The sequence below is a fragment of the Acomys russatus genome, chromosome 24, assembly GCF_903995435.1.
Source record: "Acomys russatus chromosome 24, mAcoRus1.1, whole genome shotgun sequence".
In the NCBI taxonomy this organism is placed as follows: domain Eukaryota; kingdom Metazoa; phylum Chordata; class Mammalia; order Rodentia; family Muridae; genus Acomys; species Acomys russatus.
This window is the reverse complement of record NC_067160.1, coordinates 43,737,158-43,763,618: the sequence shown is the minus strand read 5'-3', so window position 1 is coordinate 43,763,618 and position 26,461 is coordinate 43,737,158. Positions and strand designations below refer to the sequence as shown.

Below are 26,461 nucleotides of genomic sequence, written 5' to 3'. Positions count from 1 at the left end.
CATTTATTGGCCTAACAAGTACATTCAATATATGTGAACATAAAAATATTAAGACAGTTATCTTACATTTACAGTAAAAGGAGTGCCTAGCGGTTGGAGGAATTTGTTAAGGAATTTTGTCTTCCCTTGAACCTGAAGCTTATCTTTATATACTTAGCTAATAAATGCCTTGTAGAATGCATAGCCTTGTCTTTTAGATTTTAGAACACAGCAAGATTTAATTACAGAATGGGACTCTGTAAGAGGCATAAGAAAAATGTCTTTTCAGGCCTTTATACCCATGTGAGTCACGAACTGAGACCATTATGCTATGTATAGTGGGTACATGCCTAGTCTTCATGACAGTGGTGTGATTAGAATAAGGAATCTGGTCTCTAGTAGGATGCAACTAGCATCTTCTCAGAGAAGTGCTATCTGGAGTCTTATGAAAGTAATCCCTAGAAACAGGTTGCTTTCTTCCATGGTCCAAACCTTCCCATGACTATGTGAACCTAGAATTAATAATCGTAACAAGCCTAAAATTTATCGAATGTTGAAAAATCAATAGAAACTTCAGCCCATTAAAGCCATTACAGAAACTGTAGGAACTAATGCTTAAAACTAATTTAGAAAATAATTAAGCATGCTAGCAAGTATTCAACAATATTATTACCCAACACCTTATGTATGGCATAAGTGAATATGTTTTTGTTTTAATAATACCAACCTAGTATGTTACTATCTCTGGACAACTATACTATGTTCCTGTATTTTATGCAATTTTTCAATGAATTCCAAAATAAAATATTCATTTTTTAATTAATTTATTCTTGTTACATCTCAATTGTTATCCCATCCCTTGTATCCTCCCATTCCTCTCTCCCTCCCATTTTCCCCTTATTCCCCTCCTCTATGACTGTTCCTGAGGGGGATTACCTCCCCCTGTATATGCTCATAGGTTATCAAGTCTCTTCTTGGTAACCTGCTATCCTTCCTCTGAGTGCCACCAAGAATAATATTAAGAGAATTTCTATTGCATTGAAAGGAGGTACAGTTCCACTGAGTATGAATGCTCATCACAGAATCTCCTGCTATCTTCATCTGCAAAGCATCTTCTTCTCCTGACATATTAGCACACGTGTATTTTTCAAATTTGTCAGTAAGTTTTCTATAATCAAAATATGTGCTTTATGTTCATAATTTACCTTCAAAACTTACTTGTATAAAACATTTATTTGTCATAATTAATATGGGAATAAATTCATCAACAGAAATGTTTCTAGTTCTAATTTTTGCCAGATAATAGACAATTTTTTCAAGATCACAAAAAATTTCTTAGCCCCGTATAATATCTATTGTGTACTAAACCATGTATAAGAAATCAAAGGAATTCTGCTTGTAACCATAACAACAGATGCTGTGGTCTTGGAGAAATGATCGTTTGAAATTGATTAAATTATAAGTATTGCAGGTTTATTGTTTATTTTCAAGACTTCATGTAACAAATATAGAAATGCTTCTTTCTCATAAATTTAGCTCTAAATCTGCACTGTAAAATAATCCTTTATGTTCATTTTGTGTGAATTATACCTAAATATAAATATACTGAACTCAAATATTTATCATCTAAAAATTACTGAGAGAAGTATTTTAATATGACTGCAAGGTTTAATGAAATGTTTATTTGCTTTGCACACAAAATTAGAAATTGAATTTTTCTCTTGGCATCTCATTTCCTCACAGCAAACATTCTTTCTTTATGAATGATCTTTCTGAAACATGTACGTCATTTCTAGTTCAATTATGTATCCACTTTTGCTTAGTCATGTGTACATGTCTATAGAAATGTGATCCTATAATTTTGTCTACTCCAATTACCTGATTGCTGTCCTGCTCCACAGCTAGTTTGACAGACACTGTGTTCTTTAAGCTAAACATATTCACTATCTAGATAGAAAGACAAGTATTTATAATAAAAGATAGTTCTATAGTATTAAATGTTCAGTTTTGGTGTCAACTTAGACACATTCAGGAAATATTTCACACATCAAATATTTCTGATGCCCTTGGAAAACCATGATATTATTACAACCAGATAAATATGAAAAGAAAATTCTCGTCCCAGTTTGTCATTTTCCCACCTGTGTGCCTGTTCCTATATTTCTCATGTTCTGGAAGGACTGACATAAGATAAAAGCATAAGTATAAAATAATCTTTAAAAATTATTTGCATTATCACCACACTAATTGGCAAAAATATAGAGAGATACAGGGTATTAAATGTGGCTTTTACATGTACTCGTATGTTTCAAATTCAGAATAATGCATGCTATTTTTTCAGAGGGTAGCTGATAGATCATTATGAAAAATATCTAAACAACAAAGATTTTTTAAATTCAAAGTATGGAGCTAAAGCTATGGTTCACTGGAAGAGTTCTGGGCAGTGGGTTTGAGGCTCTCTACTTCAAATAAGACATGCTTGCGAGGATTCAGGTAGTGAGCTACACAGTCATCAGTAGAGTATTCCTTTTATGAAAGAGAGTTTCACTTTTCTGATGGGAATATGCAAGATGTGTTCCTTAAGGGTTTTTGTTTGTTTGCCTTTGTTTTGGTGTTTCCTGGAAACCACACTCTCAAGCTATAGTTGCTTTGATACTGAACACTCTAATGTGATGTAGTGTAAAAAAAAAAAAAAAAAAAAAAAGACAAAACAAACAAATAACCACAAACGTCGATCTACAGCCCTAGAAACTGAACTAAAGCCACAGTTTAATATTGCGTGAATTAAATGATTCTGAGAAATATTCCTTAACTAGTTTGAGATTGCATATTTTACTCATAAAATTTATGAAAATAATCATATCTTTCTCTGAGAGAAATTTAAAAAGCAGCCCCAAAGTGCCTCTTCCAAGTTTGATTGTTTTGTTGCATTAGCTCAGTGATTTCAAGGTCAGTTCTTGACTTATCTTTCACCAAATGTCAGAAAAGAATTTACACCTTTCCAAAATATAGGAAGTTCATCACAATGGCATATTTAAGCCATGTGCAAATTATAGTAATGATATGATATGGAAAGTACTAAATAATTTTATAAGTGTAGGTAGAATCTTTGAATTTATAATTATTATTATGTAACTACATACAACATTTTATGCAGGGATGGTACTGTCTGTCTGAAGCTCTTTTTACAACTGATAAAATCCTGGTTGGTTATTGTTTCATTCTGGAAAGCCAAGGGAACAGTGTTAAGATGACAGTATTGGATTGTAGTTATTAAAAATTAGACAGCTTTGTTTTATAAAAAGATCCTAATTTACCTATTTATTTGATTATAAAATAGTATTCATGTATTATAATCCAAACAATATCCAAAAATAAAATAAAAGGAGGCTTTATAGCATCCACAATAATTTATATTTCACTAATTTAATTGACATTTTAGTGATGGGTTTATGTTGATAATAACTGAGTAATGCATTCAGTTACAGGGTAATAACTGTGTCCTGAAAGAAATGAAGCCCAGAGCTTCATCAGCTTTACTAACTGGACTAGGAGCCACCATTGCTTCATAAGAAGGAAATTCTGAAATACTGCTTAGCAACAGGTAATGTATTTTTCATTAGAAGTGAAGAATATCCAATGGCTTGGAAAAAGAAGCCAGATTTGTGTGAGTTTATAGGCAGTACAACAAATGAGATAGTCAAGTAAAAGTGTTTGACAAAATGGCAAAACAATCAAATTAATTACAAACTTATGAATGAATACATGTGGAAGCTAATCAGAATCTCTGAACACTATTTGCTGAAATACTCACAGGAACATTCATTTACAATTAGTTTGGTTATAATCATTTTGAACATTATGTTGCTATGGTAAAAAATATTTAAAAATATAATAAAGTCATTGTGTAACTACACAGTGAAACACTGAAATGTGTACACTCCCTTGGAAACATTGCTAACACAATGCAAATCTTATCTATTTCCATATAGTTTAACCAAGTTATTTTTTAAAATTAAGCTGTAAAGTGTGTTATGGCATAATAATTTTCCATTTATAAACACAAGGGACATAAAACAGAGATAGACAATATTAGCAATAACCAAAATCCAATGGCATCTAAAGTGCGATAATTGCAGTTACTTGGCAAAGCATCCTTTGAAAAGTGACTTTAGAGCACTATCCTAATCCTGCGCTGGCCGCTCTAAAGTGTCCTATTTTAACACAACCAGTTTTCTCTAAATTTATTATCTTAACAAGCATGTTAAGTAGGTTGAACTTCCACAGAAGTAAATTGGAGCATGTAATTATGCCACATTATAGTGTAAAAATAGAAAGTCACGCATTCTACACCTACCAAAATGACACAATTGAGAGTGAATTAAAATCGTCAGAATCCATAGATTTTTACCATGCACTGTTGGTCAAAAATGTCTGCTCTATGTTCCCCATTCACCTGCTCCAACACGAGCCTTTCCCAAGATCCTCTTCTTTTTCTCTTGAATTCACTTGATCATACAATCTCTTTTACTATCTATAGGTAGCAATTATGTCTCCTGTTTGAAAAGTAGTGCTTATAGTCTTTATAGGTTTGACCAAGTAAACACTGAAAAGCATTTTAGGTTCTTCTTCTTCCCTTTCCCACAGTCGGATGCAACAACATCAGTTAAGTATTTTTGTCATATCCACTTCATTGACATCTTATGAAAAAAATCTTGTTCAAATATGTAGAAAGAAGACAATGTAAAATAGCTTTTTAAATCATCGCTTTGTCTGCTGTGGCCATGATTACTCGGCTTGATTGTAAAAAATGTTTACGCATTTTTATACAATACTTTAATATTCATGTTAATAAGCTCAGGAATTGCCACAATGGGTATAGTCTAAAGCATTATGATTTTTAAACAATGTTACCCACCCGGCTCCTGGATCTAAAGACAGGTCCCTGGGAAACTTCAGCCGTTTGCTAACAAGTACAGTAGGGTACAAGCCATTGAGCTTGGATACTTCAATTATCCTTTTCTCTGTGTCGGACCAATAGAGGTTTTTTCCAATCCAGTCAACTGCAAGTGCATTGGGGACAGCAGTGTTATGCACTACCTAGAAGAAATAAGAATTTAGAAAGTTAACAGTAAAAATAACTTCAATAAGAATCAAGCCATTGTTTCCTGGTTTGTATTGAGATACAGAATTCTACTTAAACCAAAGAAACTAAATTTAGATAAAGAAGAGAACAATTTACCACAACACACAGTTGATGAACTCATTCCATTAGCATTTATCTGTTCCTCCTCTCAAACTTTGGCAAAAATATTTATAATGTGCACATACAAACATTACTAAAGTTTGCTTTAACAGACGCTGTCATGGCTTCAGTAATATCTTCCCACCTACACAAACCCACCTGTCTTATTCATCAGCACAATAAGAGACAGGAATGTGCACTGTGTTTGAATATAGAAGTCAAAATAAAAAAATTTTGATTTTTTTTATTCCAAACCATGTCATTCCTAAGGTGTTTGGGTTTATGGGTAAAACTGTAGGATTTGTGTAAAAAAAATGTATATATGATTCTTTCCATGTATGCTAAGTACTTGAATTCTCAGTCCTTTTAGGATTATGTGAAAGAAAAGAAGGTGAATCTTAGAGGAGTGTGGAAGCTAATATTTATACAATCAGAGACAAAAAACTGTAACTCTTTGTAGCCACCTTTTCTGTAAATGGCCAATGGAAATGATACAGTGAAGCAGTAAGGTAGGAAGCAGCCACAATACGGCCCTAGTGTTTCCACCACATGGCAAATATGTTTCTTTTTTTTTTCCCCAAATTGCAAAATTTAAATTTGGCATTAAAATGAGAAAAGGTATACCACAAAGGGTCACAAAGTGACTGTGTACTGTGTAACAGAAGTTATCTTGTAGAAGCGTATTGTTTTCTAATGAAAAACAGAAAGGGAGTATATCTGGAGGGGAGGGGCAGTGCGGAGGAACTGGGAGTACAGGGAGCAGAAACTGTAATCAGGATATAGTGTATGAGCATAGAATCTGTTTTCAATTAAAAGCAAGAAAGGAAATGGACATTGTTGGCCTTTTCAATGAAAAACAATGAGTTAGGTAATCCTGGAGAAAGAAAGATGTTATTTTTAACCTCACAGTGCACCACAGTTTAAAGCAGCAATAGAGTGGGAGTTGGCAGGTGATAGAGATGTGACTGTAAAAGCTCAGCTGTCTTCAAAATATAAAAGTGACCATTATTAAAAAACAGTTCTTACAAGAAGAATGCACGGTCGAGTTTGAACAATGCAAGTTTCATAGATCTTATGCAGACTTTCAAAACTTAAGAGAGAACAACATCTGCATATTCCTTTAATTTCATCCACTGTCCTGCTAAACCAACCTGCTCCTACATTCATATGAATCATACCTTCTTTTAAAATGTATGTGTCTATGTATATGACCATTTGTATACTTGGTACCTACACAGGCCAGCAAAGGGCTTTGAGTCCCCTGGAACCGGAGTTACAGGCAGTTGTGAGCCATGTTAAATGGGTGCTGGGAACTGAAAGTTGGGTCCTCTGCAAGAGCCTCAGGTGCTCCTGACTAGCTTAGCCATTCCTCAAGGCCCTAACAACTTCTACATAATACATCGTACACCATACACACTGCACATTAAAGTTGTACTAAGTAGCTCATATCTAGAATGTGACATGTATTTAATTGTAAGATAATAAAAACATTCATAATAGTATACGTATTCATTCAGCTACCTTCATCCAAGTAAATTTGATCAGTGCCAAAACTTCAACAATTTGACTAGAATCAAGTAATTGATTTGGCTTAACTGTCTGTTAAAGTTACAAATCTTATCTAATCGCAACAAATAATATTAAAAGAGAATATAAAATTAAATGCCTTATCTATAAATTTAAATGTTCACTAACATACACAGAGAAGGTGTAAAATTGAATCCAAGCTAATATGCTCTATAAGTAATGATTTGCTATCAAATAAGATTTTATATCCTATTCAAAAATACCAATGAACTGTTCAGTAATCCTGTCTACGTATAGTTACCTTGATGTCACTTCCATTCAGATACATTCTGTTTATACGACTTCCATTGGGTCTGCTAGAGTCAATCCAATATATGAATTCTTCTCTATAATCAAAGTCGATAGCAATAACATTGTTTAATCCCTAAAAGGAAGGAGCGAACGTTCAGTAACAATAAGTAAGTATTATCTAATGTTTGGGATCCAGAGAGGTCATCATCTTGCATTTACACTAACATTTGTGACAAGTATTTTAAGAACATACTATGTTTACATTTTCTTCACACCCTTAAAAGATACATTATTCATTTGAAAATAATGTTTCAATGAGAATCAAAACAAATCTTCCAATATTTACCATCTTGTAAACAAACATTAAACAATTGGAAAAAATAGCTTCTAAACAGAAAAGGTTATGGCAAAATTTTGATCTGTGCTTCTACCTGTGTCCAAACTCTATTGAAATTGGATCAAAGGTATTTTTCTCTTATTTTGTTCTGTTCTGTTTTGTTCTGTTTTGTTTTGTTTTCTGAATAAAATAGAATTTATTTCAGAATAATATGAGATTCTCTCACAGATGAGAATGAAGAATGACAACAGGGATCATTGGGGAAGAAAACACTCTCGTGGGCTGAAAGTGGATTATTGTGCCAAGCTAGTCAAGTAGATTTTTAACTTCTGGTCATGCTTCTGTAACAGGCACCTTCTGGGAGGCCATTTTCCTGGTCATGCTTCTGTAACAGGCCAATTCAGGTTAACTCTCTCTGTCTCTGTCTCTGTCTCTTTCTCTTTCTCTCTCTCTCACTCTCTCCCAATTCTATCTATCTATCTATCTATCTATCTATCTATCTATCTATCTATCATCTATCTATTTAATGCAAGTTCAAACTATTAAATTGATATGGGAAAACATAACATTAAGAAAGCATAAGACCTTCACCTATATAAACCAGACTAATTTCAACACTGAGAACAGAAAGTGTTGCTTTAAATCCCACCACAACCACAGAGCTATTTGTAGCTGATAACTGCTTGGAGAGGAAGAAGTCAGCTTTCTCCAATGAAGTATCACTGGATTTAATCTCCCATGTTGCAGAGAAGACCCCACACCCTGGACTTGTTGATCAACATAAGATGAACTAAATGTTTTGTACAATTTCTGACTGGTTTGATACTTTCCGTATTATTGTGTTTTATGTTTGTTTGTTTGGTTTGGTTAGTTGTTTTGATTATCGTTTTATTTTATTTATTTATTTTTGTATTCGTTTGTTTTTAGAGATAGAGATGGAACATCAGGTTAGGTTGCTTAGGAGACGGCAAAGATCTGCAAAGATTTGAGGAGAAGATATAATGTGGTCAAGATATATTGCATGAAAATAAATGTAAATTGTAAAGTAAATAAAAATTAAAAAGGAAGCATAACAACAATTACTGGTAAGCATATGAGAAAGACAACTCCTTTATTCCTTATAGTGAGAAACGTAAAAGTTGTAGGTAGTTCTTACACTAATCCTAACCCTAATCCCACACTTAAAGACATAGAAAAGTCAGAAAATGCATTCCTTCGTCAAAAGTGATGAGCCTGTCCCTTCCTTCAGGGCCTCCTTCACGCCGTGCACAGTAAATATCTCTTTTAATGTTCTCCTACTTGATAGCTTCATCATAGCTGTCCAGGCTTTGCAACTCTCTCCTAATATAGCTCATTTTATATGATGATCTCATTGCAGCTTCAATTTATGACCCAGGAACTCTCCTCTTTTATTTTTATTCTAACTAGAAGTATAAGACTGGTGAGGCAGAAATAGAACAACAGGCAACAGGGAAGAAAAGTTTAAGAACACACTCTGCATAAAGTGCCATAATTTGATTCCTTGCTTGGAAATTAACTTATATAAAACCCAAAAGAATAAAATATATTAAAATAAAAAATCTCAACCCCATCAAAAGAAGCACAACTGTTTGCTTTTAACTCAGACCTATGTCTAAGAATCAGCTATGACGTCACTTGTGATGCCCATGAAGAATTGGTGACACAATGATGGCTCTGTCCTCAACATGCATCTCACTGCACAGCTTTGTCGATCTGGAAAATAGTCCAAAGCCAACACATGGAATATGAGCATTGGCGGGTGTGGGGGCATTTGTGATTGTCCAGTCCAGAGAAGAGAGCTGGGATTCCCTGGGGTGGCCTTCAAGTCCCCTGCTGTGGTTAAGTGAGGCTCTTATTACCTACCAGAAATGTTCAGAATGAAAAAAATTACATAAAGAGTAGTATCAGTCACGCTTTCACTCCCTCCCTGCCTTCATTCTTCCACCCTTTATGAATGTCTTGGGAATTTGACAACCATGTTTCTATTGGGAATTTTTCTCACGCTTTGTGAGAAATTGTGCTTTTAAAGTAGAAAAGGACATGTGTATATGAATATTTGAAGGAATCGATGCCACAAACTCAAAGAAATGTGTCTTTAATAGGAAAGGTAATATTAAATAGACATATGATGTTGATATAACATTTTATACAGAAGACTAGAAAAGAACAGTAGTCTAACTTGGCAAGCTAGGGTATCCTTAAGGTATTAAGGCATCTGGATACTGGATAGGCATCTGAGCAGTCAGAAGAGATATGGGAATAGCATTTCATATCTCACATGCCTACCTATTCAAGATAGCAAAAGATTAGAATGAAAAGTTGTTGCTTTACAATAGCTTTGACCAAGGAGGAATTATATATTTATACCACATGGTGGGAAAGAGATGAACAACCTCACTTCAGAGCCATGAGTATAAATTTTTTTGCAGGAAAAAAGAAAACTAACATATACTCAGATATTAGTTTTTGATATCCCAGGTACTTGGCTTGAGTGTGTCACAGTTTTGTATTATATGAGCACAATATTACCAAGATCTGGCCATATTCTTATTTCCTGAACTGCTCAAATGATTTATCAAGAGTTAACTTAATTCTGAGCTCTTTTTTTTCCTTTAATTCTGAACTCTTGCTAAGGTTCATGCAATTATAGTCCCAGTGCACTAAGAAAACATGGGTCAGATTTTGAACTGCTTATTTAATTCAAAGGCCAGAATAGTTTGTTCACATATAAATTAATTTCAATTAGAAGATAATTGCTGTTATAGATATTTGGTAAATTGCCTGAAATCATTATCATGACACTATGTCTATATAGAGCTTAAGTTGATCAACATTTCAGTTTATGAGTCTTATGTTTATGATCTTCACTTCCAGGAAGACAGACATTTTTGCTTGTTTGGCATTGCTGTGGAGAAGCAGCATTAGCAAACATGGATAATTCAAAACTCTGACTTTAGTTTCCATTTTTAACTCTAAAAGTTCAGTATTTGATAGTAATAATGTGGCCTTAGAAACATATAGTCCTTTATAAGAGTCAAATCAAGGGTTAATAATTAATGTCCATACTTTACTTCTTTCCAGCATTCTCAGAAAATTAAAGTAGATTGTGGATAGAAACAGTCCAGGAAATTCAAGGAAGAAAAAGTGGCTTCCTTTTGAATTATTTTTCATGTAGGCTACACTTTAATGATAGCATTATAAATGGACACAGGTTTAACTCTTATGCATTATGACAATTACAATAAGCAAGCTCTTCACTTTATCTTTGAATTATGAGAAAGACTGTGTGGTGGTTTAAATAGAAATGGTCCTCGTGAACGCATGTGTTTGACTGACTGGCGCATAGGAAGTTGTACTATTAGGAGCCATGGCCTTGTTGGAGTAGAGGTTGCCTTATTGGAGGAAGTGTATCACTGTGGAGGCAGACATTGAGGGATCATATATGCTCATGCTGTGCCTAGTGAGGCAGTCTCGTTCTGTTGCGTGTGGATCAAGACGTAGAACTCTCAGCTCCTTCTCCAGCCCTGTGTCTACCTGCGTGCTGCCATGGTTCTTGCCATGGTGATAAGAGACCAGATCTCTGAACTGTGAGCCAGCTCCAATTAAATGCCTCCCTTTATAAAAGTTGCTGTGGTCATCGGGCATGGCGGCACAGGCCCGTAATCCGAGCACTTGGGTAGGCAGAGGGAGCCAGATCTCTGTGAATCAGAGGCCAGCATGTCCTACAAAGCAAGTCCAGGACAGCCATGGCTACACAGAGATGCCTTGTATTGGAAAACAAAAAGAGTAGTCCTACCGCTTCATAACAACAGAAACCCTAAGATAGATAGCCTATCACTACAAATAACGTGTCATTGGTCATAAGTAAACAATATGGAGATGGTGATAAATGACTCCATTCAAGTCTTCAAGGCTCAAAGGAATGAAAGCAATCTCATTCTTATTGACCCTGATAATTATGAATGATTACAAAAAACTGAAATTGGGAACAAGTATTAATTAATTATTTGAGCACATGTTAATAACCAGAGAAAGTCTAAATTAAACTCACTGCGCATATCTGAAGTGATTACAAAAAAATCAAAATGCTAAAATTCCACTGGCATCTTTTCCAGACTACTCCTTAGATGGCTTAATAAATCCGTGTCAATAGACTGCAACTTCTTTTTATTCAAATATTTTCTCTTCCCAGGAATAATGGGTATGGATAGATGTCCTGTGATGGTTTGGCAATTCAGATGGGTAAATGGAGAGCTTCTTAAGGAGAACATAAATTTGTGTCTAAACTTAGCGAGAAATTGTCTGTGATTCTTAGTCATTATCCTCTACTTTCTTAACAGCAATTCATTTATATAAGGACAATTCATATCCAAACTTAGCAAAGCCCAGTCTAATAATTAAAGCTAACACAGAGGAATTGACACATTTCCGGTTCATCCAAGGTGGGCATTTTTTTCTTCGTTATCCTTTAGTGCCCATACAAAACAGTGCAGTGCTCTCTTTGTAGAATCATATGCAAAGGACATTAAAACAGTCAAGAGTGTAGCTCAAATAAGGTATGAAAACGAGGGTCACCCCTAGACTTCCAAGCTGAAAATAAGTTCCATCAAAGTCCTATTTGCCTTTTTCTTTTATGTAGCTGAAAATGTGGGCCCTTTAGTTCAAGATGATTAATTTAGGATATTGCATGTTGTATCTGTATACAATTTTGCTGGGAAGAAGGCACTGTTAGAACTGAATTGTGTAACATGTTGAAAAGTTACTATACTAATTTTTATTATAACAATAGATGTTATTAAAGTACATTTTCTATATATGTGGTGTATGAATTTAAACAATAGCTAGATTAGAACAATCATATTTTACAGTATACATGCCGAGAAAAGTCCTACCCTTTATTATAATTTTATGTAACACAGTTATTTGAGATTGTTATTGGTTAAAATTAAAATAGTAAAATTCAAAACACTAGAAAAAGCAACTTTCTTAATAAGGTATACTAAAAACATAAAAATTAATTTTAAAATAATGTGTTTTCATTTATTTTGGTGGAGGCAAAATATCAAGAGAGAATTACTTCTTACTTTTTCTTTATATTTAGTTACTCTGTCTATAGAGGGAAAAAATGTCTCTACTTTCAGAAATACTTAATATTTTGTGCTATAATGATGAAATGGTGATGCTTAACAAAAATACTATATTTCAAGAAATGCTTATGCCAGGAAACATGCAGAGCTTTCCTTTAATCTTTCAGGCCTGCTTCCTTACTCAGTGATCACCATAAATATTTTCCACCGAGACATATCATTGTTGTGAACTTCAAATACACCCATGTTTTCTACATTTCTGTAATTTGGGTCTAGGAAGTATTTGAAGAATATCTACTCCGGTGTTCAAGATTGGCAATACTTCAACTACCAACAGGAGCCTGAAATATACTAAAGTGTTTCTACTACGTTAAATAGTTTGAAATGTTTCATAGATGAAAAACCTGTTATACTAAAGACATCTAAACACATATTTGCTGTGAAATAAAACAAAATAAAAAGAAATCATCCTGTTTGGGTATCTTTAGCTACAAGGCTTGGGAAAATAAATCCAGGCATTGTCACTGAAATGGTTCCTATGTATCCAATTATGTGGCTCAACTGAGTTTATAAATAGGATATTTAATGTTCTTTCCATAAATTGAAATAGCACAGTATAAAGACCAGATTATTTAAATTAGTAGAAAAAAGCCTTATTCAAGGGACCATATCAGGAAATTGGTAGTATGCCTAGGATTTTGGACAGGATATAAAATAAATTAAGGGAACATTGCACCACTTCTAATATGCCATCCACTTCTAATATCGTGTTCCTAAGACAAGTCTCAGTGTTTACTGTGCTCGGCCATCTTTTCCTTAATCCATGTGGCATCCTACACTAAATTGAGACATTTTGCCAATAAATCAAAACACTGATGACACTTTTCTGTGAATAAATGCATATATAAGCCTTACACATCGCATTAGGTGCTCAGTGTGCATAACTTCGCTGATACCCACGGAGCAACACTCACTGTCTCGCCATCCTGGAGGTGGCGTACCTGCTTTAGAAGTGTGTAGTTGGAGCCATCCATGCTAATTTTTCTTATCTCATGTTGATCAGCAAGAATTAAGAAGGGTTCTTCATCTAAAAGCAAAGGGAAGACTGTATTAGACATTGTACACTTATGGCTTCCCATTCAGGCTTTTCCTCGGTTGACTTTGTAGCAGTGTAAAAGACCATACAGTGCTTTTCTGAATAACAGCAGCCAAAGTGCTGAGGACAGACAGCCATATTGTCTGTAGGAAAATGGAGAACACACAGGCAGGCAAAGCAGGCAATATGAGTGATTGAACAGGTATTTCTCATAACCTGTGTTCTCTCTGACATTTGATAATGTATTTCATATTAGAAATATGTATTTGTGGAGTATTTCAGAAAAAGATGAGGTTTAGCTGTGTTCAAAGCCATAGTACAGTCAGATATTGAGATAGTTAGAAATTCCTTCTTGATGATTAACAATTTCTAAGTTCCAGATTTTGAAGGTTTTTTTGTAATTTTGGCAATTTTTTATTATTTTCAATTTTAATCTTTTGCACATTGTGAATTCTTTCAAAAATGGTCGCCTAGCATGTCTTACCATTTTATAGATTTTTTAAAGTTACAACAAAGCATGACAAAGAATAAATATTTATATAAAGTCAATGTGGTTACTTGTTTTCATGATATTTAAAAACTAAGACGGATACAATTTCTCCTCCATGCCTTTGGCCCACATTAACAATTACATATTTCTTTATTTTATTTTGAAGTGTGTGATTACTCCATTAATTTACAAAAGTATAGGTCTTGCTTTACTAAAACCAGATTGCCTAGACTAAGCAGAAGTTACGATTTTCTAAATAGCTAACTTATTGATATATTGGCATTAGTGAGATTTATTATTGCTACCACTATTACTGGCCTATGCTTCTCTGTGACATGCATGTATGCATAAGTGCAAGTGATACAGGAGAGAGGAAAACTATCACAATAATGTCACTGTACTCTCTCATCCTTGGCAAACATGTGATAATATCCTCTGGCCCAGAGAAAGCATGCTGGAGATCATTATGTCATGTCCATGGGCTTTCAATGTCTCAAAACCTCTTAATACTTCACAAGACAATAATGCAACCTTTACTCATAGTAGAAGATGGGCAGTGTTTAAAGTCACAGTAACATATTCCAATCCTGAAGGGAGAATTTTGACTTCTCACACAAAGAAACAAGGGGCGAATTCAATAAAAATGAGTAGAAAATTCAATATCCATTTGTATAACTGAGCTTGGATCATAGGGAAATTCAATTCACTACCTGAGAGTGACCTGCAGCCATTTGGGTTATTGGGCTGTATTTCATATCCTTCTGTACAGTGGCATTTGTAGGTTCCATATGTATTGATGCATTGCTGACTACAGGGGAAGCTTGAAGAACACTCATCAACATCTACACATGTTTTACCGTCATCCTTCAGTTGGAATCCAGGCCAGCATTTGCACTGGGAAAAACAAATGAGAATGATCAGTTGATGTCACGGTCAATGTCTGTTGCTATTGGTTATCTCTTTAGCAAGCTCACACTAGAGAGACACTTAGGTAGATAACGGAAAGTTAGTCTGCCTTCTTCCAACTAATCTTAGTAACATGGCATAAGTTATGTAAAGTTAAAATAGCATATGACCTTCTGAATCTGGAAAGATTAGAAGTTAATTAACACCACTAAAGCAAGATAGCTAAAAAGCAACATGACAAAACCGAGACCTAAGCCTGTAGATTCTGTATGATCTCTTCTCTTAAAAAAAAAAAAAAAAAAAAAAAGGTTCTTTTATAGTTTTGATATTATAATACAATGACATCATTTATCCTCTTCTTCTCCTCTCTCCAAACTCTTGCGCATAACCATCCCTGATCTCTTTCATATTCATGGCTGCTTTTTCATTAACTGTTGTTAGGTGCATATTCATATTGTTTTGATTTGCATTTCTATACTTGTATATTTAGGAATATATCAATATACAAATATAGAAATGCAAATAAAAACAATCTGAATAACATTTAAGATTTTTTTACTGTGAAAATATACTTGGCAGATTATTACGGTTGTTGTTGTTGTTTAACCTTGTCTATTCTGTTTTTCTTTAAATAAAAGAATTTGTGGATATTGAGAACTGACTTGAGAGCGAACTTTTTAACTGCTGAAGAGGAACTAAGTGTCCTTCAGTAGAAGAATGGATAAAGAAACTGTGGTACATATAGACTATGGAATACTACTCAGCTATTAAAAACAAGGAGTTCCTGAAATTTGTGGACAAATGGATTGAACTAGAAATGATCATAATGAGTGAGTTAACCCAGAAGCAGAAAGACTCAAATGGTATATACTCACTTATATCTGCACACTAGCCCAAGGGGCATGTCCCTGGAAAGTCTTCACTTATAAAGCTGTTTATTATAAACATTTTGTGACCTTGGTCATTTGAGAATGAAAGAGATCGTAGAGCTTTTTATCTATTAGGAAACCTGTCAAATGACACATGCTCATAAAACTAATTAATAATCTTAATATAAAATACTCATGGAGAAGCAAAGAGATAATATCAGCCAATCAATGTGCTCAGAAGTTAAATTGATATATTTATTATATAATATAATATATGTTATATTATTATGAATCATAATGTAAATATCTGTATTTTCCAATGGTCTTAGGCAACCCCTTGAAGGGGTCATTAGACCTCCTCAAAGGGGTCATGACCAAAATCTCTACAACCACTCCCCTAAGCCCTTAGAACTTCCAACTTTTACAGTTTATGTCAACATTTAAATCATAAGACTCAGCAATCGGATGCATTTTTTAAACCTCTAGAACCCATTGGCGATCTCAGAAATACACCAAAACCAATAGTCTGATTTCACAGTCTCCTCTGCATATCTAGACTGAGACACTGTGATGTCCATCAGTAAAACCTATCCTACAGCCTGAACTAGTAGTCCACAAGCAAGCACATAGACTAAGTAGGTGATGGTCACAAATGGTGCTGCTCTGTGCACTTTAAAAGGAGACCAATGGAGCTAACAAAAACATCCCAGGGGTTTGGGGGAGGAAGGGGTGCTGCAGAGACTGATGCCCCAACGAAGGACCATGCATGGTGAGGACCTAGACCCGCTGTACAGATGTAGGAAATAGGCAGCACAATCTCCTTTGTGGGTCCCAAAATATGGGGAGTAGAGACTATCTTTGACATGGACTGTGGTTCCCATTCATAGATCACTTCCACCTGGTGGGGCAGCCTTGACAAATCACGGAGGAAGAGGATACAGGCAATCCAGATGAGACTTGATAGGTGGAAGTCAGATGACAGGGGAGGATGGCTGCCCCTTTCTGACTACTAAAGGCGGGGGTAAGGGGGATGAAGGGGGAGGGTGGGACCAGGAGACTGCAATCAGGATGTAAAATGAACAAATCAAAAATAAAAATGAAACATTTTAAAATACGTACAATGGAAAACACTGGAGGTGGGAGGAAACTCACTTCCGTTTTGCTGTGCAAGCAAGAGGACCCTAGTTTGGTCCTTGATACCCACGTAAGAACAAATAGAGAACTGGGTTCAGCTAGAGACCTTGTTGCAAAGATAAGGCAGATAATGATCAAGGAAGACATCTAGCATTGACCTTTTACACCCATGAGCACTGACATACATGATTGCACAGACATAGTATACATGGATGTACCCACATGAATACACACACACACACACACACAAAAGTGTGAAATTTCTTGTGTCATTCACATCATAATTTCTTTTCTATATAAAGAGGTGTTAAAAAAGAAGATGAGGAATTTGATAAGGTGAAAAGTGTTAGCACTGGAAAGTAATAGATATTAAATTACGTAACAACGTGGTCAGGAAGGCAGAAGCTGACTGTTCCACAAAGAGATGTTGAATCAAGTTCTTTTTCATCCAAGTGAGTAGGTCTGTAGAATGGCTGCATGCCTCTCAGAGCATCTCTATTTAAATGAAGTGCCTGAAATCACTGTGGATGCCAGCACCATGCTGACAGAGGCATTTATCCCATACATGACTTCAATAAATCTAACTTATAGAAAAGAAATTTATCAACAGTAAATATATATATAGTTTAAGGTTTGTAGTAAATGTTTATACTTTTTGAAAGAGAAATAATTTAAAAATAGTTTTCTCTTCAGTTTAGTAACCTGGTGTATATTTTAAATATTATTCCTGAATCATTAAAATGAATTTATAAGAAACTATAGTAAGCTAATATGCAATTTAAAAGATTAAAGGTTCATTTTGTTTCTATATATTAGAAAAATTGTCACATCCATGCTTGAAATATATTATAAACATATTGTGAATATTCAAGTCATCTTACTTTTTCCCCATTTGGATTATTCCACCTTTCAACTTATAACAGAATGAGTAGGATTGTGGAAACCAGAGAGGCATAGCTATCCAAACTTTTCTTTTTCTTTTTTAAAATGTTTTATTTATTTAAAAAAATTTTTTTATTAATTTATTCTTGTTACATCTCAATGGTTATCCCATCCCTTGTATCCTCCCATTCTTCCCTCCCTCCCATTTTCCCCTTACTCCCCTCCCCTATGACTGTTCCTGAGGGGGACTTCCTCCCCCTGTATATGCTCATAGGGTATCAAGTCTCTTCTTGGTAGCCTGCTGTCCTTCCTCTGAGTGCTACCAGGTCTCCCCATTCAGGGGACATGGTCAAATATGAGGCACCAGAGTATGTGAGAAAGTCATATCTCACTCTCCACTCAACTGTGGAAAATGTTCTGACCATTGGCTAGATCTGGGTAGCAGTTTAAAGTTTACCTCCTGTATTGTCCTTGGTTGGTGCCTTAGTTTGAGTGGGACCCCTGGACCCAAATCTGCCTATCATAATGTTCTACTTGTAGGTTTCTAGGACCCTCTGGATCCTTCTACTTTGCTATTCTCCCATGCTTCTCTCATTTAGAGTCCCAATAGAATGTCCTCCCCTCTGTCTCAGTTTCCTGGTTACTATTTTCAAAAAAGCATCTTTATAGCTATACAGGATTTTGACCAATATTTAGTCTTTTATTTCTTCTATATAATTTAAATAGGTTTATTCCTAAAAGTATGTGATAATGTATTCTTATTATCTAGCAAATGCTCACATTTAATGTAAACTTAGTGTGTGCTTTTGTATTCCCACATATGCATAAGCTGAGGTCAGAGGATCTCATTGGGTGCCTAGTCTCTTATCCTCAAACTGAAGTTTCTTTTAAAAATATCAATGAATCCAGTTTTACCACTTGGGATAGGCTGAGTAGCCACTGAAATGCCAATGCTTCCTGTGTCTGCCCAAACGCCAAGTTACAGATGAGAAATGCCACACTCATGCTTTATGTTTATGCTGAGGATTTATACTCACATTTTTATGTCTTCTTTCTTTCATAACAAGTGCTCTTAATCACCGACACACCCCTCTGTTCATAATCTAATAATTCTGTTTATCATATTTATTTCATGACAAGTATGTAAAGTGTTCATTGTCCCTAAGGTCAATGCATTTTCTTTTCTAAGCAATTTTTCACTGAAGCATTTGAGGTATGATTTCGTATAATGTGTTGCTATCACAGTAAGACATAAGTTACTAGATAGGTTTTTTTATTCCTTATAAGAGAGAAACCTTTATAGCATATTTTGCCAGAAAAAGCAGGCATTGATTTGTACAGAGAACTTCTCCATTCAACTACCATCTTTAATCATGTAACAGCGTCCTCCATGTGACATATTCTCTTTCCTACAGGCTGTCCTGCTGTGCACTAAGATTTCCTCATACTAAGCATTCTGACTGAAAAATCTCATTTCATGTCATGCACAAAGTATTCAAATACCACTGATATCATGTATTTTATCTTTCTGTTATAGCATTAATCACATTAGAGTGTATTGATTGCAAACAACAAATATAAAGATCTAGTTTTAAGTTTGTCAGAGAGTATATATTTTTATGTGTTACTAAACAGTTATTAACAAATCTACGATTTCTAATATTAACTAATTGTTTATAATAATCCTGTGAAACCTTTTATTTTTATATATTCAGAAAACAGTTCTGTATTTGTAATGTACCAATTACCAAAAATATATTTCTGCTTCCTTGGCTTATACACATTTGCTGCAAAAGTTTATTATTAGCCACAAATTCTCTTTTCAAGTGCTGCCCTGGCTTATTTGCTTTGTTTCTTTCTTCTTGTAGTACAGTGCTTATACATGTATATAAGCTAAACTACCGCTTAATACAAAATAAAATCTAATACTTTTTTAAAATATAGCTTTCATACTATTAATTTTTCTTCATTTTAATTTCTTTTCTGATCTATGTAGTCAATCTAATATCTTACAAATGCTAAGCAGATTTTCTGCCAATGAGCTTCATCTTCAGAAATATTTTATCTTTTTATCTCTATTTTTCTGCCAGAGGTAATGATTGCTGATATTCCTAGGATAGTTGTGTAAAACACACACACACACACACACACACACACACACACACACACACACACACAAAACCCTTTATTTGTAAAAATTATGATATATTTATATATGTATATTTAACACGACTGGTAAAGATTATGTGATGTGGGTGTGTGTCTGTTAACAATAGAGGAATTAAATAATCATAATATCAGAAATTCAGAGATTAAAAATAACCAATTGGCTATTGGATTGAATTTGCATTTTGTAGAAATGCCTTTAATAGGCTGTTGCAGCAGGCAGGAAAGACAGCCTGGTGTCTTCATGCCAGGCACATCCCTACTCTCAGGCCATCTTTGTTATTATTACATTTTTTTTTGTTTATTACATCTCAAATGCTACCCCCTCCCTCTTATCTTCTCTTTCCCACCCTCCCTTCCTCTTCTGGCCTATTCCGTTCCCCTAGACCTCTGACAGGGGACCTTCCTCCCCAACCAACTGACATCTGCCCATCCAGTAGCATCAGGATAGCCTGCATCCCCTTCTTCTGTGTGCCCACAAAGCCTCCCTACTGAGGGGAAGTAATCTAATTACCCTGCAGCACCAGAGTTCCTGTCAGAGGTAGTCCTCTCTCCCCTCTTCCATGTGAAAGTGGAGGAATGAGCTGTCCGTCAGCTACATCTGAACAGGGGGGGGGGGGTCTATGTTCTCTGCTTGCAATGACTTTGATTGGTCTATCAGTTTGTGCAAGCCCATGTCCAGATCCATGAGCTTGATGGTCTACTTGTTGAGCTGCTGATCCCTCCTGGTACTCCCATCTCCAAACACTTCCGTGCCTCTCTCCTCACTTAGCCCAGGGTCCCAGAATCTGTTCTGATTCCCTGTTGGTTAAAGTCTCTCAAAGGACATCTATGTCGGGCTAATATCCACTTTTAAGTAAGTATATATCATGTGTGTCTTTCAGAGTCTGGGCTACCTCAATCATTAGTTCCATACATTTTCCTGCAAGTTTCAAGACTTCTTGGTTTTGGTGAGTAGTATTCTACCACAGGTTCTTTATTCATTCTTCAGTTGAATGACATCTAGGTTGTTTCCATATTCTGGCTATTACTAATAAAGCTGCAATGAACATAGTGGAGCAAATGTCCTTGTTGTATGGTGCAACATCTTTCAGGTATATGCCCAGGAGTAATATATCTGGGTCATGAGATAGCACCATTCCCAGTTTTCTGAGAAAGCACAAGATTGATTTTCAAAATGGTTGTACAAGTTTGCACTCCCACCAGCAATGGAGGAGTGTTCTCCTTTCTCCACGTCCTCGCCAGCATGTGCTGTCACTTGAGTTTTTGATGTTAGCCATTCTAATACGTGTAAGGTGGAATCTCAGAGTTGTTTTAATTTGCATTTACCTGATGAATAGGGATGTTGAGCGTTTCTTTAAGTGTTTTTCAGGCATTCCAACTTTTTTTGCTAAGAATTTTCTACTTAGAACAGTACCCCATTTTTAATTGGGTTATTTGGTTTAGTGGTATTTAGTTTCATGAGTTCTTTTATGTTTTGGATATTAGGCCTTGTTGGATGTAGGGTTGGGGAAGTTTGCAGAGTACCTGGTGAATCACTGGTGATAATGTAAAACATTTTATTCTCATTGATGTCATGGTATGACTCCGCCTTTGATATTACTCAAGCCTGATGTGTTTCTTATTCTGATAATTTAATACCCTTCAAATATATGTACTCCACACCGTTATGTTTCTAGGTGTATATTCCTCATGTGTGTGAGTCTTTTGCCTCCATGTAATCATTGTATCTGCATGTGTCAGGTATCTCTGAAGTACAGGAAATATTGTTGCAATTCCATTAAGGTGGAGTTACAAATAGTTGTGAGCTGCCATGTGGGGACTGGGAGTTGAACCTGGCCCTCTACAAGAGGAACAAATGTTCCTACATGCTGAGCCATTTCTCCAGCTAATGTATGTATAAGCATAGATAAATTTACATGTTAAGATTACTGTTAACAAAGTACCATATTTGCAAATGTTTACAAGTCCCAAGGTGAGATCTATAGGTGCAGAAGTCAGGAGAAGAAGCTCTATCTCCAGCAGTTGTTCTAACTGGCTATGGGTAGCCTCTTTATAGAAGAAATAGCCTATTGCCAATTCACCAATGGCCACTGTCTGCTTAAAACAAAAATAAAACAGTTATCTCCCAGTGAGTTACTTTTAAAATATGTTTTCTGTGATTCAGTGAACTGTGCCTTGAACCTTGCACACATGAATGCAGTGGTCTAGCAAAGGATTTAGAGCCTCAGGCTGAAAATGAATTGTTCTTAATTGAGTTTCCCAATCATTTATCAATTCTAATAATACTGAGTCACTAGTATTATAACACATCCATGACTTTAAAGGCTGTTTCTGCCCATCACTTTTTCCAATGAGTCACTCCCTTCGTGACAGCTGCGCCAGTAAAGAGCCACTAATGAATTAAGAATCAGCTGTGCTATGTTTATCTTAAGTTCTAATGATGCATGATCTCTGGATTTTCCCACTTGTGTTTTAAGATAACGTTGTAGCTTTTAAATTGAAAACGAATAATGGCTACCCACCCCACTAGAGAGATGTTCAGGAGGAAGAAGTCAGGAGAAATGACAACTTGTGATGTTGAATGTACATTTTACAGATATTTTATTTTCATTGTCTGTAAACTCTCCATTTTCTTGTTCTGAAAGGTTTGACATTTTTTTATTCCTAACTATATTCTTACAACTCTCATATATACACCATTGTCTTTCTCTCAGATAGAAATCCTTCTGTAGATCCCCTTACCTAAAAAAGATTACAATGCTTTTCATGTTTTAAGGTCATACTGGAAATAAAGCTTTTATTGTGTCATTTGCTGATATTTCATACGATTCGCTGTTTCTGATGAGTGCCTACCTTGTAACTGACTGGCAAATCCTGGCAATCTTGAGAACATCCACTGGTTTTCTTACTCAGGCACTCATTTATGTGACAGTTTCTCTCATCAGAGCCATCACCGCAGTCATCCCTACTGTCGCAAAGACCACCGGTGGGAATGCACCTGCCATTTTTGCACATAAAAAATGAACTGTTGCATGAATGTTCTGGAAAAAGAAAATAAAACATATGGAATATAAAAGGCATGGCTTTGTATGCCACTGTTCTAGAAAACACTCACAATATGATAACTTGTATGTCAAATATTACAGGCAGTAAAGGTACATACACTGTGCTGCAAAGATTGGTATCAGGTTTTATAAACAATGGAATCCAAAGGCAAACTTTCAGCTCATGGTTTATAGCTACTGAAGACCTAATTTCCCTATGTAGTTAGAATTCAGAGGAAGCATCTTCAGCAATATTAATGTGTTCTGTCTCATTGATACTGTGAATAACGAGCTCAAAAGTGTAATGATGACTTGACATTTCCCCCAAGCTATAGATCTCTGAGAAATATTTGTCACTAAAAGGGGGAAGAGGTGCATATTGCTAAAATGATTTCTTCCAAAAAAAAATATAGTACTGACATTTTTAAGTTAGGGCGTAAAAAGGACCTTGATGGTGAACAATAGCTCTTCCAAATACAGCTTGGGAAGGTTCAGTTTGCAGCTACCTAAACTATAATATTGACTATTACCGTTCATAGTACTTAGTTTACAAAAATGCTTATTAGCATACAAAATATCAGGAAAATTTGAGTTTCCACTACATGACTTAGCAGTCTTTGTGACCATGAAGTTGTACATAAATTACTTTTATTGATCATGTCTGTGAATTGTTTTAGTATTTCTGTTCAAATGCTAAGTAATGTTATCCAATATGTGTATGTATCAGTAATATAGACTGTTTATGTGTGAATCATTTCAATATATTACTTTTTTTTGAGACAGGGTTTCCCTGTGTAGCCTTGACTGTCCTGGACTCACTTTGTAGAGCAGGCTGGTCTCGAACTCACAGCGATCCACCTGCCTCTGCCTACCAAGGGCTGGCACTAAAGGCCTGCGCCACCACACCTGACAGAACAACCTTAAACTTGGTGTTTCATGGAACCATCAGGACCATCGCATGTCTGACGCTCTACATCTACCGCACTGAGTAACTAACCAGACAGAAACAAAACAAAACTTCGTAGCCAAGGCGTGGTAGGTCTAGTTTCAGAACTCAAGAGGCTGAGGCAGGAGAACTCCAAGACAGAGGCCAGTCTAGGCTGCATAGGAAAAAACCGTGTCTCAAAGAAATAAAAGCAAAAACATAAGAAGAAAGCTGACGGTGAACAGAGCGTTGTATGGTGGTGGTACCTGCACTCCTGCAGTTTGGGTTGATTGGTGCCTCATCAGAATTATCAGGACAGTCAAAGTCACCATCACACTGCCATAAGGTGTTCACTAGGCAGCGCCCATCAGCACAACGGAACTCTTCGGCACCACAATGCCGGTATTCTAGAGAGGAGGAAATAAGCGCTCTACAAGCTCCTGTTATATAAATTAATCAACCCCACACCTTCTCAGTGCTCAGCACGACTAACCTGAACCTCTGTGGAAATGCTTTTTTGTTTCTTTCCATTGCTTCTGTAAAAAAGGCTTATTATGTGAAAGCAGAAATAAAGGTCAAATACAAACTTGAAAGTAAGGGGCCAGGTTTCTAGGTAAGGAAAGATGATTATACCACAGTTAGCTGTGTCTATTCAGTGTTTGTCTACCTCCAACCCATTTATTTCTCTTAGGACATGAAGCAGAATAAAAACTACTGTAACCTATTTCCGGACTTGGTTGCTTGGTTAGATATAGTATCAGAACGTATGAGTAAATCAATTCAGAGCAATAGTAACCATTCTCAGATGCTGCACTTTTATATTTATGCTTGGGAAAAAAATATTCAATGTAAAAATAAATTGTTAAAGTGGGAAAAACCCATTTATAAAAGAACGAACACAAAACTTTTTGTAACTAGCCAATTATACCAGTTCTAAGGTCATTAAAAGTCAAATTATAAAATGAGACATAATTTTTAAGGTTAACATCTGTTTGTTTTATTTGAATTATATTTATGTTTGATTTTTACAATTAAGATGTATAATGAAATTTCCCTCCTTGTAAGTTATAAACAGTCATCCCTAACAAGAGTTGATAAAACTGGGAAAATGTTCTACTTTTAAGGGTAGAATTTTATGAATTAATAAATTTATAGTGGCAAAGACATTTTACAGCATATCTAACTGAAGGATTTGTCGTACTGGCTGGTGAACTGGAGCCTTCCGCAGCATCCTGTTTGCAGCTTGTCCCTGCAGGAGCCAATTGTCCCTGTTAGTAAGGACAATAGATCCTGCCAAGCCCAGGAAGTGGCAAGTTCACCCTCCTCACAATAAGGACAATTCTTTGCTTTACATGTCTGCAACATCTTCTTTCTACTTATTAACTTCCATTTCCCAGTAATTACTTAAACATCATTTCTTGTAACATCTTCCTTCAGAAATTCTTCCTAGAAATTAAAATTAAAAAAAATACTAAGCAAAAGCATTCAAAGTCAAGTCTCTCAGGATTCTAATTCATTGTGGATTTTTTTTTTTTTTCAGCATTTTTGTTGTTCTTGATTGCAAACTCTCTCCTTGGTTAAGGATTCATAATCCACTCTCCAGGGCTTTTTTTCTTTTTCCTTTTCGGTGTTCCTGTGTACAAGCCCTTTCTGACCCAATTTACAAGACTGCAGGTAAAACCCGTCAGGTAAAACCCAGTGTTCTGTCTCTAGAATGTTGCTTTCCCTTTTTAAAATGTTTGCTTTTTGCCTTGATCTCTTACTTTCACTTTGATTCTGTCAGCCTCTTTCCTTCATTGTGCTAACTTGAGTCCTAACCTTGGTGGAGCTTGGGGCTCATCAACACCACTTTTCTGGTCTCTACAACGACAATTTTAAATTCTCAATCATTTTTTGAATATCTCTGCTGCACCAAAACAAAGGAAAAATGAACAAAATCAAATGAATCACTACCCCCCAACTCTGTTGTTTTCCAACGCTCATTAGGCAGCAATACCATTCTCCAATTCCTGCCACCTAGCAATGCCTTTAGCCTGCTCATCTCACAGGGCAATAGCCACGAGTAAGATCCAAACGCTCTCTCTCCTTCTATGCTTCCATTCCCAATCCAGTTCAGAGTCGTATTGCTCACCTTCAAATCTTCTAGAAACTTCCTAAACAGATTATATTCATCTTCTTTTCCCTAGCACTATTTCTTCTGCTATAGTGAAAATGATAGTTCTGGAACTTAAATTTTATGTAACGTCCTGTTTCCCTGTAGTACACACTTTTAATTCCAGAACTTGGAAGGTGAAAGCACTGGTATCTCTGTGGGTTTGAGTGTAGCCAGATCTACATAGCAAGTTTTAGCCCAGTCACTTATCTCAGATAAGTAAGGAAGCAATTAAATAAATAAATAAAGGAGATTGATTACATGTTAAATTATGATATAGTACTTAAACATGTTGAATGAAATACTA

At 35.5% G+C, this 26,461-nt stretch overlaps 1 protein-coding gene across 1 annotated transcript in view; it reads right to left on the bottom strand.

Moving 5' to 3' along the window:
* The window catches only part of Lrp1b (LDL receptor related protein 1B), a 1,950,158-nt gene that overhangs the window by 223,436 nt on the left and 1,700,261 nt on the right, over positions 1-26,461 (bottom strand). Inside the window, exons 54-59 of the mRNA XM_051166335.1 lie at positions 24,269-24,409; positions 22,887-23,074; positions 14,784-14,967; positions 13,489-13,574; positions 7,053-7,175; positions 4,898-5,079 (exon numbers count right to left, since the gene is read on the bottom strand). Of these exons, the coding sequence (XP_051022292.1) occupies positions 4,898-5,079; positions 7,053-7,175; positions 13,489-13,574; positions 14,784-14,967; positions 22,887-23,074; positions 24,269-24,409 (904 nt within the window). The remainder of the gene's footprint in view (positions 1-4,897; positions 5,080-7,052; positions 7,176-13,488; positions 13,575-14,783; positions 14,968-22,886; positions 23,075-24,268; positions 24,410-26,461) is intronic.